This window comes from Adiantum capillus-veneris, chromosome 3, assembly GCF_014529385.1.
Source record: "Adiantum capillus-veneris isolate H3 chromosome 3, ASM1452938v2, whole genome shotgun sequence".
Taxonomy (NCBI): Eukaryota; Viridiplantae; Streptophyta; class Polypodiopsida; order Polypodiales; family Pteridaceae; genus Adiantum; species Adiantum capillus-veneris.
Genome location: NC_140933.1, coordinates 24,109,155 through 24,122,947, shown reverse-complemented (window position 1 = coordinate 24,122,947; position 13,793 = coordinate 24,109,155). Strand labels below are relative to the sequence as shown.

The 13,793-nt window shown below is 45.6% G+C and overlaps 1 protein-coding gene across 1 annotated transcript in view; it reads right to left on the bottom strand.

Annotated features, from left to right (window-relative positions):
* LOC147460614 (peptidyl-prolyl cis-trans isomerase FKBP19, chloroplastic-like) overlaps window positions 1–13,793 on the bottom strand; it is a 74,656-nt gene that overhangs the window by 45,723 nt on the left and 15,140 nt on the right. The window contains exons 3-4 of the mRNA XM_086508189.1: window positions 1,396–1,530; window positions 1,178–1,263 (exon numbers count right to left, since the gene is read on the bottom strand). Coding sequence (XP_086364315.1) covers window positions 1,178–1,263; window positions 1,396–1,530 — 221 coding nt within the window. The remainder of the gene's footprint in view (window positions 1–1,177; window positions 1,264–1,395; window positions 1,531–13,793) is intronic.

Here is a 13,793-nt window from a genome sequence, read left to right as displayed (position 1 = left end):
ATGGGAAAGAAGAACCCTCACGACGAAGCCTGTGCATGTGCGTAGAATCGGGAGGAGGAGGCATCTCCTCCATGGGTTGATGTGTGCAAGCGGCGCCATTCTTGTGCGGAGAAGCATCGTGTGACGCCATTGCGCTTAAATATGTAGAAGGATACCGGAGTATGTAGAGGAGGATTGCTGGGGAAGATGCCCAAGACACTTAAGTAGATAAGCAAGATAACAGAGTGAGAGAGGTAGAGAGGGCGAGAGAGCTTTGTGTATGAGAGAGAGCTGACGGTGACAGTTCCATCATGCTCCCGGTCGCCAGCACACTTACAAAGAAGGGCGAGGAGATCTAGCCCCCTTAGAGCTCAAGCAGGGAATTTTCCCAAGAGATTACGCGTGATTTGATGCACTAAAGAGGTAAATTTCAGGTTTCTCATGTGGGCGGCGTTTTAAGAAAATGATTAAGTCAAAAGAAGTCATTTCAAACCCATTAAAATAGGTCCAGTCACTTAAAAGCTTGGGCACAGTGTCAAAAAAAAAACCGGGGTCTAGTGTATTTTAACCGACTGAAATTAGATTTTGAGCTTACCTTTAAGAAAACCGGCAAATTTACACAAGTTTTAGTGTAATTACCGGCAAAAGATTCAAATTTTAACCTAAAAACCGGGAGAATTTCAAGTTTCCCGTTATTTTGACCGGTTAGGGGTAATTGTATTTTTCTAGCCCTGGTTGGGCAGGCCGTTTTTGAGTAAAAATAATAAGTGAGCAACGTGACAAGATCTATCTTTCCATGAATTCCTTGGCATCTTCCTCCTGTGGCGCTCAATGATAGCTCCATCTACCTATGGTGTGGGTGTTCCGGTCGGCTTGGGCGTCTTCCCTACCAAAGGGCGTCTCCCCTACCAAAGAGCCGCCGGGCTCGTATGGTGTCAACACTCCTGCTCGTGCTCATGTGTTTTGGCAAAGAAGAAAGTCAGTATGCCTAGAGGCTAGGTGAGGTCTCCTCTCAAGTAGAATGGCTGTCCTACATCTTTGGAGTTCAAAGAAAGGTTTTTGTTTTTTTTGGGTGGTGGTGGTTGTTTTGGGGGGGGGAGAGAGATTTTGTTAGCACCCTCTAAACTGTGTATACATCTGCATCATTATATGTGTGCACGCGTAAGAGAGTCTATAGAAGATACCAACAGTAGAGTACCTTGAACTGTAATCCAGACTCTGTCATTGTATAATCAGGGTACTTCATCTTTGGCTTTCCATAATCTTTCCCTCGCAAGGCTGGCACTGGAGTCAAAAGAAAACCATAGGAAACCTGGCCACATAAGAAATCACTTTCAAAATCCCTCATTACAATCCTATAGAACCCATAGCAACTTCAAGCGATTCAACAAATAATGCTGGTGGCAAGGGACATACTGTCTACAAATTCTGATGCCAGCACTCTTTCATCTTGTGCAGTATCGAAAGCCAAAGCAATGAGTGTTATAGGTAGAGAAAGCATTTCTCGTCGTAAAACTCCAGACTCCCTCGTCTCCAATACACAGCTTTGACCTGCAACGTCTCAATTTTTGAAAAAAAGGGGAGTGTTATGCAGAGGGTTCTGCTTTGTCTAATGTTATGACACATTTTTTTCTCTCAGTACAGTTTAAAAGAACCTGCAAACGTAGATAATGGCAAGAACCTGGTAAACCTAGATAACTTGATCGACAAGTTTACATAACCATTAGCTTCAATATACACTGTAACAACAATATAGTGTAAACAGAGCTCAATAGTGAATGTAGAATTATGCATAGAAATCTCTGTACATGCTGTGCATGATGCTACGCACACTATGGACAGTCCCCCGACCACCCACCAGCCGCAAGGCTCTTCCTCTCTTGTCTACATAACAGCAGCTATCTAACGCTAAGGATCAATAGAGCAGCTGGCTGAGAGCTATTTGCTGACCCCCCAGATGGGGAAGGGGGCCCCTTGTGGGTGGGAGGGCAGTATCCCCTCTCGTCCAGACACAGTCACTGTTGTTCAGCAGCACCAACATCAGGAGGGTAAGAAAAGCTTTGTGGCTTCCCTTACATGACACCTCTACCAGTCCCACTACCCATCGGTAAAAATCGACATGAGAGCTCTATCTGCTCCAAGGGCTGAAGAAAGTGGAAGGGAAGCTTGAAGCCATCCAGAAAGATTCAATCAAGACGAATGAGTAAATAATGGAGCTCTATAAAAAGCTGCTAGTTGAAATATAGCGCAAAGCAAGAGCAGAGGCTATGCCACACACAAAAGTACAAACAAAGAATAGAAAATACCACAGGTAACTTCACTGAATTCAGCACACTTTGTAAAAGATGCAATTTCAGTTATCAAGGAGGGCCATGATGATGTAGGCTTTGTTGCATCTCTTGTGTGAATTGAACCTGTGTAATCCATGTAAATATAATCAATGGTGATATGTGCTATGTGGTATGTGATATGGAAACTCTAAAAGGTGGAATGCTTAAAATGTGCCACCTTTTTTGTGTTCTTCATGTGTGCCACTGAAGAGCAGCCAACGTACATACTCTTTATGCATTAATCTAGTCTCTATTTTGCAACAAATCCCTCTCTCTCTCTCTCTCGTGCTGGCTGAGGCGAGGGCGAGCAGTTCTTGGCGAGCAGGAATCTGAGGCGAGGACGAGCAGGTTCTTGGCAAGGGCGAGCTGGCTGAGGCGAGGGCGAGCTGTCGTGCTGCAAACCTGCTGGACGAGGGACGAGAGGCGAGCTCTCTCTCTGCTGGACGAGAGTCTTGGGCGAGGGCGAACTGCTGATCTTGGACGAGAGACGAGCTCGACTGGGCGAGGGGCGAGCTGCTGGTCGAAAGAGGAAGGGCGAGCTGCTAGACCTGGTCAAGGGCCAGCTGCTAAGCCTGGGCAAGCTGCTGGTCTTGTGTCAAGAGGTCGAGCTCCTGGGTCGAGGACTAGGAGCCTACCAAAGGGCGAGGACGAGTTGCCTGCCAAGGGCGAGGGCGAGGGTCCTGACCTCTAAAGGACAAGGGCGAGCTGCTTGCCAAGGGCGAGAGCGAGCTGCCTACCAAGGGTGAGGGCGAGAAGAGCCAAGGGCGACGAGACGAGACCAGCCTACCAGGGCTAGGGCGAGGACTTTGGTGACGAAGGCGAGGCCAACCAGGGTGGAGGCGAGACCTCTGCTAATGAGTCTTTGTTCTTCTCTCTCAGATGGACCAACCAGCCGAGGATGGTGATGCAAGTGGCTTCACCACCCCACAAAAAATGAAAGTGACTTTCAAGCGGAGGAGCAGAGATAGTATACTCTCGCCAAGCTCACTGAGGGCAGGGAAAACCGTCAAAGTCCAAGATGATTTAATGATGGAGAGGGTTCAAGTAATGATTAAATCTGAGCTCAGCTTTATGAGAGATGACATCAGGAAAGAGATGTACGCAAATGCAGATAGTTATAAGAATTCTATGTATGCAGATATGAGGAAAGAATTAGATAAAGCGATGCTTGATAGGCATGATGAGATGTATCTATCTGTGAAAGGGGAGATGCAGGCTCTAATGCGGGGAGAAGTGAATGTAATGAAATGTATTATGCAGAAAAAGTTGGATGAGGCAATTGCAAGCTTTGAATCTTGGAAAACCAATGTGGAAAAGTGCATGAAGGAAAAAGATGCAGTGATTGAAGAGCTTAAAGGGGAACTTGCAGCTTGCAAAATTATGCCCAAAACGGAAGGGGGAAATCAGCCCTCGATGTTAAAGGAGCTCGAACATATTAAGGAGCAGGTGAAAACTCTGCGCGAAGGGGAAGAACAAAACTCGAAAGAGGCTTCCTCATGGGCGGAGCGCCTTTTTAAAACACAGGAGAAAGTTGACGAAGCAAAAAAATGGATTGAAGGTGCAAAGAAAGGGAAGGCCCGGATGCCAGAAGCCGCACAGACTTCTACCATCATCAATATGACCATTGAGGAGGAACAGAAGAGGACTAGAGCCCTCCATGTGCGTATTACTGGTATCAAAGACACCGAAAATGTAGAAGACGAAGTGAAGGAACTCTTGCAGCGCATGGGCATCCCGGAACCTATGCACACAGGTGCTTGGAGAGTAGGAAAGAAAGGAGTGGATGAGAAGGGAAACGTCAAAGAGAAAGCACTTATTTTGTGTTTCCCGACTTTGGAAACAAGGAAGGAATTCTGAAGAAGAGACCGGCACTTAAGAAAACTGGAATATTTATGGGGGGATGACCTTACTTTAGCACAAATAGCACATATGCAAGAGTTGATGCCAGAGATCAAGGCGGCAAGGGAGAAGGGAAAAATTGCCTTTTATAGAGGAGGGAAAGTAGTGGTTTTGGAAAAACGCACAGCATGACGGTGCGAGACATATGGGACCACACTCCGGATGGCAGCATGGAATTGTAATGGATCATATAGGCTGGATGTGGGTGCCTTTGAGGATAGCTTCAGAGATAGAGACATTGTCTTTTACTCAGAGACACATAAAAAATCTGGACAGTTGATGCCAAGTGTGACTGGTTATTTATGGGAGACAGCTTGTCGGCCAGACGCTAGATCCCAGCATGGGAGTCGAGGTTCAGGAGGGGTAGCAGTCTTATTCAAGGAGGAGTTGCAGCCGCTATTACAGATTGTCCGGAGAGATGACCAGGCAAGATACATGTGGATGAGACTAAGAGCTGAGACAGGCAGATTCTTATACATTGCTATATGTTACTTTCCCCCTAGCACATCAGTCTATACCTCACCTAGAGGGCAATCCCCTTTCTCTATACTTGATGATGACATATGGGAATTCTCTAGAGATGGAGATATCATTCTCTTGGGAGACTTTAATGCCAGGACTGCCAACTCCCAAACGGTATTTTATGATACCTCGGAGGAGATGCTTAGAGAGATGGATATATCGGAGATGGGGCTTGACAGACACTCACAGGATAGAGAGCACACAGAGTATGGGAGATATCTCATAGAGATGGCGACTACGCATGGTTTGGCCATACTTAATGGTCTAGAGATTTTTCCTTCGTCTGGGGGATTCACATGCTTTCCACTCAAACATGGGGCCAGTACAGTAGACTATGTCATGACTTCACCGAGCTTCATCTCTAATATTCAGGATTTCAGTGTGGGCCCTACGCGTGTTGGAGTAGAAGTGGACCATGCTCTCCTGACTTTTTCAGTCTCTTTCCAGTATAGTGTCTTTCAGACACCATGAAGGATTGCACACACACGGTATACTTTTACACCAGAGACGGATTCAGTTTATGTGGAAGAGATTTACAGACGGATGTGGGCAGCCGAGCCTGTATATACAGTGGAGGAGATCACCACTTTATTGACGGAGATCTTGCATGGGGCAGCAGCAGAGGCATACCCACACACTCAACCAGATCAGAGAAGACGTTCTGGGAACATGCCTCAGAATAGTTGGTATGATGAGGAATGCAGAGAGATGAGAGTTCAGATTCAGAGCGAGCTTATACTTGGAGTCATTACATATCGACAGTCTCGGATTGCTCTTCGGCGTTTAGTGCGACGGAAGAAGCGGGCCTTTTTAGCCCAGATGGAACGTGATTTGTATCAGCTCGTTTTGAGTCGAGATTCAGGTGAGGCCTGGCGTCTCTTCCGTGAGCACTCACCTCCTCCATTGATTACCTCTCCCGAGACTTGGGGTCAGTATGCAGCATCATTATATACAGTACCCGGGCAACCACCATTACCAGACCCTCTAGAGCCATGTCCAGCCACTAGTACCTTCTTTACCACTGAGATGGTGAAAAACGCCATTGACAGGATGAGGACTAGGAGAGCATATGATCATGATGGTTTGGTGGCAGAGCACTTGATACATGCTAGAGATTTACTGTCAGAGGTTCTTGCACGGTTGTTTAACCGTGTCATGTGTGAGGGACTACCCGAGTCCTGGAGATTATCTACTATTGTACCTCTCTTCAAGGCAGGGGACCCCACAGTGCCAGGGAACTACCGTACTATTTTGATAGGGCACACATTGGCATGGTTGTATGCATCCATTCTTGAACAGCAACTGAGTAAATGGGTAGAAAATGAGGGCATGCGAGCAACAGGACAGGCTGGATTCAGGAGGGGATTCTCCACTTTGGACCATATTCTTACACTCAGAGCCCTTATTGAGGAGGGTCGGGCTCATGGGAGACGGATGTATTGCTGCTTTGTGGACTTCCGCAAAGCATTTGACACAGTGCCGAGGGCCAGATTGATGCACAGGCTACTGAACTTGGGAGTACCCACAGAGATCATATGGGGGATCATGGCTTTATACGGCTCAGTGACTGGCCAGGTACGCACTCTTGAGGGGTTTTCTGACATTGTTCATTCCACTATTGGAGTGAAACAGGGGTGTCCTTTGTCCCCTACACTTTTTGGTATGTATGTAGATGAGGTCTCTGACTACATTGACAGAGAGGGTGATAGAGGCGCTTAGCTAGCAGGGACATGGATCCCTTTATTATTATATGCTGATGATATTGTGTTAATATCAGAGTCGCCAGAGGGCATGCAGAGACATTTGGATGCATTGCACAACTTTGCAGAGGATAGTGGACTGTCTGTGAACCTTGGTAAAACCAAGGTTATGGTGTTTAACACCACACCACAGTGGGTCAAGAGATCGGCACCTGCATTCGTATATGGTCAAGATTCTGTGGAGTACACAGATGAATATACATATCTGGGGGTGGTATTCACGGGACCGAGGTTTACTCTGAGGAGAGCAGCAGAGACTAGACTGTCCAGAGCCTATGCGGCATTGGGAGGGCTAGAGAGGATGTGTTCGCAGGTTCAGTTTCAAGAACCAGAACAAAGTTATGGCTCTTTGATACTTTGGTTGCTTCAGCTATGCTTTTTGGGGTCCAAGTGTGGGGACCATCTGTGAATCATGACAGTTGGAGGAACATGGAGAGACCCTTGGTATTTATGATATCCCGGATGATTAGAGCCAAGGCCTCCATACCACATGCAATTATTCGAGCAGAGGTACCGCCCCTCCTATAGAGATTGAGGCTCTTACCAGATCAGTGTCCTTTATGCACAGTCTATGGGATACACATAGAGGCAGATATACCAGATTGGCTCTTGAGTCCTCTAGACAATTAGCGATGCAGGGAGATGCATCATGTTGGTATGCGCAGATGACCTCATGGTTTCAGAGGCATGGTCTCAGCATGGATAGATTGCCTCCCTTTCAGTATTCCCTGGATGCACCCTCCCTACCAGTCACACGGACGGAGATCACTAGACTCATTCGGCAGGATCTTATACAGTTGGACACCAGAAGGACATGGGTAGAGCCGATGCAAGAGTTGGGCACCAAGATGGCTTTCTACAAATAGCACCTTCTCCAACTTTCGGGAGATGGGTTTGTGACTCGTCCAAGCTACATGGACACTCATTTGTCTCATGGTCTGCGATGTGCTATTGGTCAGATTCGCACATCCTCACACCAGCTAGAGACTGAGATGGGTAGATTCAGAGGGATACCACCGGAGTCTAGGATATGTCAACTATGCGGTAGAGAGCCAGAGACAGAGCTACACTACATATGCCACTGCACTATGTATTATGAGATACGGGGGCGCTTCCATTGCTTATTCAGGGAGGGTTTTGGACCCCTAGATAGAGTCATGAGGTATCAGGATCAGAGATGCCTTGGCCTATATCTACTTGAGCTACACCGACATAGAGATAGTCTGTTGAGGAGACATGGAGTACGACAGTCGCAGAGACAGATCACAGACTTCTTTGGATCGAGGGAGCCAAGAGACCAACCACCAGCACAGGGTTGTACCCGCATTCATACGAGAGGCACCCTCATTGACAGGGCGACTGAGCTCGGGAGATCGAGACGACCACGACCGAGACACAGGAGCACACTACATCGACGGAGACTCCAGCAGAGGATCAGAGGCATTCTAGCACGACACCCAGATTGTCATTGAGGGCCTATTCTACATTTTCAGATTTCACATTTCACACTTCATTTTCAGTTTTCATTTTTACTTTCAGTACTTTTTGTACTTGTACTTCAGACATTGTATTAGATTCACCACTTTGTATCTGATGGTCTCATAGGTCATTTTGGCCTTTTGAAGACGTTAATATATCATTTCTCTCTCTCTCTCTCTCTCTCTCTCTCTCTCTCTCTCTCAACGACCGCGATTGAGGATAGGAGCTACACAGTATCAACGGAGACTACAACAGAGGATTCGAGCCATACTTTCTTGACGTACAAAGTGCAGTCTCATTGTACTACACATTGTACTGGGCACCCTTTGTATTAGCTGGCACATCCATACAGTCCCAGCTTGTAGTAGTTGTATTTTTTGTTTCAGTTCTTTTTATTCCGGACATGGTATCAGATTCACTATGTTGTAACAGCTTGGTCTCATACGTCATTTATGATTTTGGCCTTTTGAAGACGTTAATCCCCCCCCCCGCCCAGACAGCCACGATTGAGGAGAGGGGCTACACAGCATCGACGGAGACTACAGCAGAGGATTCGAGCCATACTCTCGCGACATCCATAGTGCAGATGAGGATGGATTCTAGTAGTAGTAGTATTTTTGTTCTAATCTTTTTGTACCCAGACATGGTATCAGATTCACTATTTTGTATCAAATTGGTCTCATAGGTCATTTTGGCCTTTTGAAGACATTATATAACATTTCATTTCATTTTCTCACCCCACCCCTACCCAATATTTTCTTTTCAGTTCTTTGTACTTTTTGTACACAGACCTGATATTAGATTCACCACATGTAACCTTTTGGTCTCATAGGTCATTTTGGCCTTTTGAAGACGTTAATATTACATTTCATTTCATCTCTCTCTCTCTCTCTCTCTCTCTCTCTCTCTCTCTCTCTCTCTCTCTCTCTCTTCACCGGCTAGATCTTTAAGGTCTCTTGGGATAGTTTCCTACGACGTTAAAACTCTCTTCTTCTTCTTCTTCTTCTTCTTCTTCTTCTTCTCTATCTCTCTGAGCGCTACGATGGGTTTGTCTTCAATTCGGTGAGACTCAACAATTCGTCAAGCTCTTCCTCGCTTGTGCTACTGAAGGCCTTCATTGATCCCCTTTGCTCCGACAGCGCGGACGCTTGGACCGTTGTAAAGAAGATCACCCAACCTTATCAGGATGATCTGTTGCTCATTGTCCGTCCTTTCCCCCTCCCATATCACCACAATGCATTTTTTGCCTGTAGAGCATTGCTCTGCCTTTTGAGGGGTGACATTGAAAAAAGAGATGTATGTGAATGCAAAGACTTACAAAAAAACTATGTATGCAGATATGAGGAAAGAATTGGACAAAGAGATGCTTAGTAAGCGTGACGAGATGTACACATCATTGAAGGCCGAAATACAGACGATTGTGAGGGCAAAAGTGAATGTAATGGAATTTGTGATGCAAAAAAGATTAGAGGATGCACTTGCGGCATTTGAATCTTGGAAATTAAAATGAAAGAACGATGAATGAAAAGGATGCATTGAGCAAAGCACTTAAGGGAGACCTCACAGCTTGCAAAAATACCCCCGCAAAGGAGGGAGAAAATCAACCCTCAATGATAAAGGAGCTCGAAAGCATTAAGGAGCAGGTGAAAACTCTACAGTAAGAGGAAGAGTAGAAGGCATGAACAACCTCTTCATGGGCGGAGCACCTATTCAAAACACAAGGAGCTTCAACCCCTCATTCGTATTGTTTGAAGAGATGAGCAGGCCACTCTACATTGCAATAAGCTATTTTGCCCCCATCACATCTCATTATGCATCGTCCAGGGGACAATCACACTACATGATATTGGATGAGGACATATGGGAGTTCTCTAGGGATGGAGATGTCATTCTTCTAGGAGACATTAATGCCAGGACGAGCCAGATTCAGACAGTTTCTACGATACCTCAAATAAAATGTTGAGAGAATTGGATGTCAGTGATATGGGATTGACCAGGTGTTTGCAGGATGACACTGGATATGGGGGATATCTTACAAATTTGGGGATTGCACATGGACTGGCCATCTTCAATGGCCTCCAGAGATTTCCAGCATCGAGTGGGTTCCCTTGTTTTCCTAATAGGCATGGGGCTAGCACAGTGGATTATGTTTTGGCTCAGCCTAGTTTCATACCCTGACATTACAGTCGGGCCCATGTGATGGATATTTTTCTAGACCTACGCCATGGAGCAAACCCAGACAAGAAAAACCAAGCAAATACTAAAGATGCTCAAACTGCCAAACCCAAGCCCACCAACAAGGAACTATGGCTGGAGATGTGCTGCTGAAAACTGCTACCAAGGAATGTGCAATGCACTCTCAGTGTCCGATCTCACCAATGACTATCCACAAACGAAGTGATCACTTCACCATACATCAAAAGAGAGAGAGAGAGAGAGAGAGAGAGAGAGAGAGAGTGAATTTAATGTTGTCTTTATTTCCAAATAGAGAGAGAAAGACAAGACGAGCACGAGATATTGTGAGATTATTCTGCATGAATATTGAAAATATTGTTTTTACAGCATTTTAACAAAACTTATCTTTTGTCTTCAAAACCTTTTGTCGAGACAGCTTCGTAAGCTCCAAACTTTGCAATGGTAGCGACTTGAGGCTTACATCCTATAGGGCAGCGCACTTGCAATTGGCTTACACCCAATAGGGCAGTGCAGTCTGTAATTGGTTAGTAGCTCCAAATACTCTCTCTCTCTCTCTCTCTCTCTCTCTCTCTCTCTCTCTCTCTCTCTCTCTCTCTCTCTCTCTCTCTCTATCGACCATGGCTCAAAAGAGTTCACTCTTCTAGCTCTAGAGAGAAGCATTCGACTTATGAACCTCTCGATTATGTTATAAAGGCGGCTCTCCATCCTAGCCTGCCTTACAGATAAAGGCTTGAACTCACTACCTCTCGAGCCAACCCACTAGGCACTTCTCTTCCTCTCTCTTTCTCGATTCTTAAGAGCAAATGTCTCTCTGTCTTCTCCTTTCCGCAGCAACCACCGAGTCTAGGTCTCTCTCTCACCCACGCACTCACGGCCTCTCCTCTTTCTATGGGAGAGCCCCCTTATAGCTAGCCCTTTTTTTTTTTCAAAGCATTGGTGGCCCATGCAGGTGGACTTTCCCTCTCCCTGGTTACGCTTCGAAGCAGGACAGCATCTCTCTCAGAATACGCCGTGCTCGATACACAGCAGAGGCCAAGCCTCTCTCTCGCTTGCTCGTGACACAGCAGAGGCCAAGCCTCTCTCTCTAACTCGACTCTCGGCATCTCGTTTTCGGCACAACCAAAAACTGGCGCCCCTTCTCATATTGCCCCACAACTCGTCATCTCCTGCTCCTCGCTTGCAAACCACGGCGTCTCCCCAATCCCCTGCAAACGGTGGTGCCCCTTTTCTCTCTCGCAAGCAATGGTGCCTCTCGGCATGGCAACCGACCCTCCTCACTTCTCTGCAAACGCCCTTGGCCTACATACCACTTGTGGTTTCTCTAGCTCTATTTTCTTGCTCAGCCTGGCCTACGGCTTGCAAAACGTCCGCTCGCCAATCCACGCCCTCACGACTCATAGTGACCTCTCATCAGCTTGTTCAAAAAAAACCTCTATTTTTATTTTAACAAAACCTCTTCAAGACCCTATTCACACCCTCTCATCATCTCCGGTGCGACAATCGCTCTAGAAGGCCTTGCTACTCTTGCTTGCACCTCCCCTCGTGTTCCTCCGACTCTCTCTCGCCCACTACCCCTCGGCCAAGGCAAACCAAGTGAGATCATCATTATGATTATGTTTAATAAAGCGTATAGTTTAAACTTGCAAAAGAACACAGGCTCTCGTAGAAATTCTCTCCTTCCCACTCAAAATCCCTATGCTCTTGGCCAAAAAAAAGTGCAACACTATGCCTATTGGGGTAGCAGTAGATCATGCCCTCCTCACATTTACCGTCTCATTCCAGTTCAGTACAGCTCGGCTGGGGTAGACATTGAGGGCCGCTTTTCAAATTTTCGGTCCACCTCTCTCTTGGTATACACTTGATGGCAATGCTTCAAGGCTTCACGGAGGAGGAGGGACCTGATGCATGAAAATCACAAAAAATCTATGCATATATTTTGTACATAGCTATGGTTTCAACGCATTTGGATCTTGGAAATAAGGAGAGGTAGGAACAAACCCTATGAAAACAAAAAAGTTCACTGGATGCTAATTCTACATACCATCACTACAGGTGAAGAATAACAGTCAATAGTGAAAGTGAGCAGAATCTTACGCATTATGGAGTTAAAGTCAACAAAGTATTATCAAATGCAAGCGTAATTCACTTGTGGACACAAGGCTTGCACATGGAGTCAAGAGGGGACCACTTGAAAGACTTTCAGGAAGGAAAAGACACACATATTTTTGTGGGATTTTTCTCTATTTTTTCAATTCTGAATTTTTAAAAAGTTTCAACAACAAAGTTGTAGGCATTGAGCTGACCTTTTTGCCCTATTTTTTTAATAATTTTTGGAGCTACGGTTTGAGAGATATAGCCAAAATGGTGGAGCCTATCTGTCCACATGGGGAAGAATTCATGATTATCCAACTCCACACACATAATTTCTTATAGGTTTCTCTCTATTATTGCTAGATTTTCTCTTATTTTATCAAGATTCTCTCAAATATTGTAAGGAAGCTCTTGGACTCAAGCTATGCAAGGTGACATGGAGACAAAGCTTGTCATGATAAAGACGATTAGGAGAAAATTGGTCAATAAGCAGGGTACATGGAGCTCTCTCATTGGAGGAATGCCCCTAATTAAGGTTACTTTGTAATAACCCCTCTTGCTCATAATCTCTTTCGTAATCACACTCTTAGCCTATTAAAAGAGACTTCCTCTTTTGTAAACGGACAGACAAAAAATCAAGCTCTAGCACTCACACTCTCACATGTACATCCTTGTGTATGCACCTCTAGGCACGAATAATTCTACTATAACATAGTATTGGCTATGGTTGTTTGTTTTGGTGTCTATGTATGTATATGTTTCTTAATGGCCAAGAGGTTTGAGTTACCATGCACACATGAGTTTGTAAAATGTTGATTATGTAAAATTCACCTCATGAATGTTTGTATGGTGTTTATGAAGTCTATGTTGATGAAGCTCTAATGATCTCTTCATCTCCCTCCCTCTACTCTCACAATTTTCCTTGTGTTATGTGCCGACCCCTTACCATGCATCCTAGCCGCATTCCAAGCTAGGTGGTGCCCATTGCTCCCATGATGAGGCCATCATGCATTAGTCTTGGTGTAGAGGCCACCAGGTCTGTTTTGCATCTTCGCCTCTCATTTGATGTCCCCACGGAGGAGGGCTTTGCAAAGACCTTCCGTTAACAAAGAGTAGCGATGCATGTCATCAATCATGGATGAGTGTCTACAGGAGTTTTTAAACTGGAAGACTGAAGAAGAGGACACTGTAGAAGCACTAAAGACCTTCATCGAAGTCCTACTGCCAGGTTGTAGCGTCATCGATATCCAAGAGGTAAGCTCCCCATCTCACATTGCTCGTCCTTATCGCAAATCAAGAGCATTAAGAGGGAGGGCTACAGAGTGTCATCACTGTTATCAACCAAAGCATTCTGTCAATGAATGCCGACAGAGAAGGTGAAGAAAAGACGGTGAGCTTTTCTTTTGAGAACCACGTCAACACTCTCACATTAGTCAGATTTTGTATAGCACCAAGTGTTTTCTCTCCAACGGTCAAAGAAGAGTCATCAACTACATCAACCACAAAGTCAAAGCCACAAAGCCTAAAGCATTTAGTG